Here is a 7500-nt window from a genome sequence, read left to right as displayed (position 1 = left end):
ATATATATTATATACATATATATATTATATATATTATATCTATATATACGTATATATAATATACATATTATATACATATATATTATATATATTATATACATAGTTATATTATATATATTATATACATATATATACATATATATTATATACATATATATACATATATATTATATACATATATATATTATATACATATATATTATATACATATATATTATATACATATATATTATATATATTATATATATATTATATACATATATATTATATACATATATATATTATATATATATTATATACAAATATATAATATATATATATTATATACATATTATATACATATTATATACATATATATATTATATATATATTATATATATATTATATATATATTATATACATATATTATATACATATACATTATATACATATATTATATACATATATATTATATACATATATTATATACATATATATTATATACATATATATTATATACATATATATTATATACATATATATTATATACATATATTATATACATATATTATATACATATATTATATACATATATATTATATACATATATATTATATACATATATATTATATACATATATTATATACATATATATTATATACATATATATTATATACATATATTATATACATATATATTATATATATATATATCTACACATATGCATATATATATATATGTGTGTGTGTGTGTGTGTATACATATATATACATGTATCTATATATATATATATATATATATATATATATATATATGTATAAATATACATTAGGGTGGGTTGAAAAATTTTTTTTTCTTGCTATAAGTCTAGAAAGGTGTTAACATGTTTCATTAGCAATAATATGAATTTTGGCCGTAATTTTTTTTTTTTTCTGAGATGTCCTAACCTTTAGTGGTGTTTTTACATTTTATGCACTTATAGTATATAATTATGTAAATTTATATATTTCTTATTTGTATGCTTTGTATTAGGTTAGTGCAAAAATAAAGTTGTTTATGTCTGTAGTTGAACGTCAAAAAATGACATCATTTTTGCACCAACCTAATATGTATTTATGTATGTATGTATGTATACATTATTATTTTTATTATCATTATTATAAACAACAATAACAATAATATCCTTCTAGTCCCAATGTAAAGATTGAGGTTTTAAATATTGATGATGATAAAACAGACTGAAAACAAATATCAATGAAAATTAAATTCCTTCTAAACAGGATTAAAAAATTCTTAGTAAACGTAATTTTAATCGTATAAACTGTCAACGTAAACAATTTCTAAAGACAATATTTCCAATGTGAGCCTGTTTCTACGTTAATGAAAAAAAAAATGAAAAAATAAACGAATAAAATAATATGACGAATTATGTATTTTGTAAAAATTATCTTGTAAACGGAATTTAAAATTGGTTGCTAAACGGAGTTCGAAGCGTTGAAAGCACCAGTTTCATATTGTTGTCAGCAAGGATCAGAAGGATCTTCTGAGATCATGCTGATGTGTACAAAATGGTGCTTCACAGTCATCTGAAGATGATCTTGAATATATATATAAGGCATGCAGAACCCGGCAAAATGCACCCTGACATATGGTTAACACAGACAAACAGAATGCTAAGACTTTATATGTCTCAGCAGCAACCATCTGAAAATCTTCTCTTGATGGTAGAATACATTATTAAAGTGTATGCAATATCATGGTTTCATGTCAAAGTTGGGACCCTTAAACATAAATCAATCATCAAAAATTTGCACTATTTTTTTATGTACTATAAAAACTTTTAAGACCCATGACGAAGCTTAGAAGAACAGTGTGTATTTTTACACCTCATCGTAACACACACACACACACATATATATATATATATACATATATGCACATATACACAGATACACATACCTACATTATATATATATATACATATATATATATATAGAGAGATACATATACACATAGATACACACATATATATATATACATATCTATATAATATACATATACACATATATATACATATATATACACACATGTATGAATATATATATATATATATATATATATATATTTATTTATTTATGTATTTATACATAGTAATAACTAGTATAGCAATACATCTAACACAATAATAGTTTTCAGGTTCCCAAAAAATCATAATTAAAGCTACTGGTCTCAATGAGTGAGCGCACATCATGGCACATGAACGTCGCCACCAATTAATAGAAAACTCAAGACAGGATAATTTTATTAAAAAAATTGCCGAGTGAATAAAAAAAAAAAAAAAGACTTTACCTGCAAACGCATCTGATACGTAATCCTTGGCGACGATGTGGGCGAATACGGAAGCCAAACCCAAGGGTCGATTACTCTCGTTTCGAAGAGGAATATGCCGGTAACCTGAAATCATATGAAAATAATAAAATAAAAAACATTAAGATTACAAGAAAAAAAAAGATCTTTCATACATTTTTTAATTTAATTTGCAACAAATGATCACCATAGCCATCACGCACTGTTGATCTGTTGAGGCCTAAGCTATGTGAAGCTGTGTGAAATTTGAGACGTTTCTCTAAATCGATTAGGACTAAACTTCTTGTTTAATGGAAATCGCTCCAGACACGGCATGAAGCCACTTGACGTAAAGAACTAACAAGAACAAAAAATGATTATCGCAAATACAGGAGATGCCTATTGGTCTTAGTCTTGAAAAAACATAGGAGGAAAACAGGCAGCAAGCTTGTAGGTTTTTTTTTGAGGGGTGGGGGAGAAACTACCGGAATATGAAACTGTATTGCAATGAGAAAACAAAACAGTAAAAGAATAAATTAAAATTCTGTTGTTTTTATTTGTGTATGTGTCCATTTATTTATTATGTAATGTCAATTTTTTGTGTATGTGTCCATTTATTTATTATGTAATGTCAATTTTTTGTGTATGTGTCCATATATTTGTTATATAATGTCAATTTTTTGTGTATGTGTCCATTTATTTATTATGTAATGTCAATTTTTTGTGTACGTGTCCATTTATTTATTATGTAATGTCAATTTTTTGTGTATGTGTCCATTTATTTATTATGTAATGTCAATTTTTTGTGTATGTGTCCATTTATTTATTGTGTAATGTCAATTTTTTGTGTATGTGTCCATATATTTGTTATATAATGTCAATTTTTTGTGTATGTGTCCATTTATTTGTTATGTAATGTCTTTTTTATGTATGCGTCTATTTATTTGTTATATAATGTCATTTTTTTGTATGTGTCCATTTATTTGTTATGTAATCTTTTTTGTGTATGTGTCCATATATTTGTTACATAATGTCAATATTTATGTGTATGCGTCAAGATATTTGTTATGTAATGTTGTTTTTTGTGTATGTGTCCATATATTTGTTATGTAAAGTCGTTTTTTTTGTGTATGTGTCGAGATATTTGTTATGTAATGTCAGGGTTTTTGTGTATGTGTCCATATATTTGTTATGTAATGTCGGATTTTTTGTGTATGTGGCCATATATTTGTTATGTATTGTCGGTTTCTTTTTAGAATAAAGTAAAAACTGTTTCTTCCGGCTTTGGTAAACATCTTTTTATGTAATAACTGTTTTTTGTCTTTGAAAACATTCATAATAACTTTTTTTTAGTGGTTATCATTATGCTGTAATAATTGTATTTGTGATAAGTTTTTATACGTTAATATTTTTTTCTTTTATATAATAACTGTTTTTTTTCTTTTATATAATAACTGTTTTGTTTCTTGTAGTTTTATATAGTAACTGTCTTCATTATTACAGTTACATAGTTTTATGTAATAACTCTTTTTGCATTCATATATTTGTTATATAATCCGTTTTGTTTAAGGGTTATGCGATCGAGTTTTTGCGACTATGGTAATACTATGCTCAAGTAAAAACTGTTTTTATTGTGGCTATAGTACATACATGTTATCATATTTTTTCTGACTATGGTAACATTCACTTTGCAATAACAGTTTTATTTGTGGTGATGGTAAACTATTTCATGTAATACCTATTTTTGTAGCTATGGTAACTTATTCTTATATAATAATCGATTTTTTGGCATTAATAATATATTTCTTTATGTAATAACAGTTTTTTTTTGCTATGGTAACAGTTTTTGTGGAATTTTTCTAATTAAAAGATATCAACAAATTCATTTTTTTATTTTTGTATTCTAAGTTTATATATATATATATATATATATATATATATATATATATATATATATATATATATATATATATATGACTATTTCATTTAATCACATAAATTAATATACGAAGATATAATTTTATGAGTAAATTTTCAGTATTCACTTCAACAGTGCTCAATACATAGATAGAGCTAGGTGGTAAGTTATGAAATATATATGGCAATTAATCTACATTATGAAACGTGGAATATTCTGTGTTTCTTAATTGCCATATATATTTTCATAACTTACTATATATATATATATATAATTTTATTTGTTTTACATAAGCATTAATATGTCACTACACATTCATGAGCATGTTTCAGTCAGCTAGTTACAAGAAGTAGAGACCTTTTCAGACGATATTGCTTATACAAAAGTTTAATCCGATTATAGAATAAACTTTTGTATAAGCAATATCGTCTGAAGAGGTCTCTAGTTACTTGTAACTGGCTGACCGAAACATGTTCATGAATGTGTAGCGACATAGTAATGTTTATGTAAAACAAATAAAAGCATATATTGCCACACTTTCCATAAGCTGAACAGAGGAACTTTCATCTTTTGAGGATCTAATCATCACTTTTGTCGAGGTAACCTTCACTCTCAAACCTTTACTTTACATAACATTCTTCCAAGTTTTTAACTTAACAAGTAAGTCTTTCATTATTTCATAGGCAAGTACGAAACAGTATGCAGCATATCGTCTGCACAACTTGTATGAAACTTTCTAAACAATACTATTAAGACAAATGAAAAAAACAACAAACTCAGTACAGAACCCTGATATACAGCACACTCACACTGACACACGGGTTTCTATTAAATCGTCGAAGTTAAGCAACGTTGAGCCTGGTCAGTACTAAAATGAGTGGCCTTTTCTTTTATCCTCTGTTTCTTTTCTCTATTTCGGTATACACTTTCCTCTCCCCCCCCTTTTTTACGGTCTTCTTTACATATATTAAAGGTCGTTATCTTTTTTCTTCTGAATGACACGTTATGTGACCTCCTGATTAATTATTTTTGTGCTTGTAAATTTCTGTATAATTTTCATTACGGACTAAACTTTTGTATAAGCAGTGTCACCTGAAGAGATCTCTAATTACTTGTAACTGACTGAACGAAATATGCTCATGAATGTGTAGCGACATATTGATGCTTATGTAAAACAAACATTTATTAAAGGTCGTTATCTTTTTTCTTCTGAATGACACGTTATGTGACCTCCTGATTAATTATTTTTGTGCTTGTAAATTTCTGTATAATTTTCATTACGGACTAAACTTTTGTATAAGCAGTGTCACCTGAAGAGATCTCTAATTACTTGTAACTGACTGAACGAAATATGCTCATGAATGTGTAGCGACATATTGATGCTTATGTAAAACAAACATTTATTAAAGGTCGTTATCTTTTTTCTTCTGAATGACACGTTATGTGACTTCCTGATAAATTAAAATGAGTGACCATTTGGTAATACCAGATGCTGTCTGTGCTCTGAAGCCTGGTGAAGGATTGGCACTACCGGCCTATTCTTACCTAAGACACATTGCCTGAAGTAATGCAACGCTCCTATGACATCGTGGGGTTAAGGGATTTATGCAAAGTTGGAGACAATGCGGTACAATCACATTGACACACCAGTTCCTGTTAGATCACTGAAGTTAAGCAACGTTAAGTCTGATCAATACTAAAATGGGTGACTATTTAGTAATACCAGGTTCTGTATGTGCTTGGAATCGGGAGAGAGATGGGCAGCATCAGGTTATTCTTGCTCAAGACATGCTGCATGAAATAATACAGCGCCCCCCCTCCCCCACGACCCTGAGGGGTTAAGAGAACCCTGAGGTACTCCTACTTTAACATTAAAACTGTAACTAAATGTGCTGTTATTTCTAGGGCTATGAACAGAGAATATTCGTTTCATTATTTTGACTCATGAGTGTATGTCAGTTAATATCTTATATGTTTTTATATAGACTGATGTGGTAGACTGTGTTGAATATATACTAGAGAGTCAAAACAATGAAAAGAATATTCTCTTGTCATAGCTCTAGTTATTTCTAACATTATTTTGAACATTTCTGTACATTGTTTGATCAACCACTAGACAAACTCTCTTGGTACCCTGTCAAAAGCTTTCTCTAGATCCACAAAAGAAAAATACAGGTTCTTCTTCTTACCAAGGTACTTACTTCTCCTGCATTTGTCTCAGTATTTGTTCAGAGGCAATTAACTAATTCTTACCTGGTTTGATACCATCCAGTGGCATGAGACGATGTCCAATGAATTTGCCATTATCTTCAGAAACAATAACTCTGACAACAGCCAGATCAGGCAAGACAACCTATATGGGAGAAAGAATGACTGTATTCAGTAATTTAGTAATTCTTAAAAAAAAAATTTAAAAAAAGTCACAAACTTTTGTGGAAATTGTTCATGCAATAAGTACTCATGTGTTAATATGTTACCCCCTCCTTGTTGAAGATTACCCCCCCCCTTTATTTTAAAACTCTTTACTTTATAGATAACTAGCATTTCAGCCCGGCGTTGCCCGGGTATTTGGAGGTGTATGTTGAACAAAAAAAAAAAAAAAAGCGGTCAATTTTTTAAACTTTGACCCCTATTATGACCCCTTAACATTTATTGTTTTGGGCTCAAATCAAGTTATTAAGTTAGATCCATGTCCAAAGAACCTATATCTAAAATTTCAAGTGTTTAGACCAAAAATTGTCGGAGAAGTTTGGTAGAGTTGTCAAAAGTCAAATCATTGAACTTTGACCCCTTAATCGCCAAATTTCTGGCCGAAAACCGATCACATCAATTTTTCCAAGTCTCAGTATCCTGTATATCAAATTTCGAGTCTGTAGACTTAAAATTGACAGTTATTGCATAGGGAAATGTACACGCATACACAGACACACACACACCCACACAGACAGACACTTTCACTTTTATAGATATATAGACTAGCAGAGCCAGTGTCCCGGCATTGACCAAAAAGATTCAGGAAAGCAAGAATCATTGATTGAGATTGTCGGACTGACTTCCTCATCTTGGTTGTTATTGTCACAACGTTTCGGCCGTTTTACCCTCTGGCCTTCATCAGGTGTTTTGTATCGAACTGGTGAACTGTTTGTTAGGAGTCTCGAACCCAACCCTTTATTATTATTACGGGGGTACCGTGTTCGGACTCCAGCTAGGCTCTGGGACATAGTTGCTGCTTCTGTTTTGAATCCTACTTTTTCACT

General features: G+C 28.5%; 1 protein-coding gene across 1 annotated transcript in view; it reads right to left on the bottom strand.

The window, feature by feature from the left end:
- Positions 1-7500, bottom strand: part of LOC145256508 (1-phosphatidylinositol 4,5-bisphosphate phosphodiesterase beta-1-like) — a 146414-nt gene that overhangs the window by 38033 nt on the left and 100881 nt on the right. The window contains exons 21-22 of the mRNA XM_080115479.1: positions 6497-6596; positions 2329-2433 (exon numbers count right to left, since the gene is read on the bottom strand). Coding sequence (XP_079971605.1) covers positions 2329-2433; positions 6497-6596 — 205 coding nt within the window. The remainder of the gene's footprint in view (positions 1-2328; positions 2434-6496; positions 6597-7500) is intronic.

Source organism: Euprymna scolopes, chromosome 32, assembly GCF_053919585.1.
Source record: "Euprymna scolopes isolate OS-2025 chromosome 32, ASM5391958v1, whole genome shotgun sequence".
Lineage (NCBI taxonomy): Eukaryota > Metazoa > Mollusca > Cephalopoda > Sepiida > Sepiolidae > Euprymna > Euprymna scolopes.
Note: the sequence above shows the minus strand (reverse complement) of the source record. Positions and strands in the feature narration are given on the sequence as shown.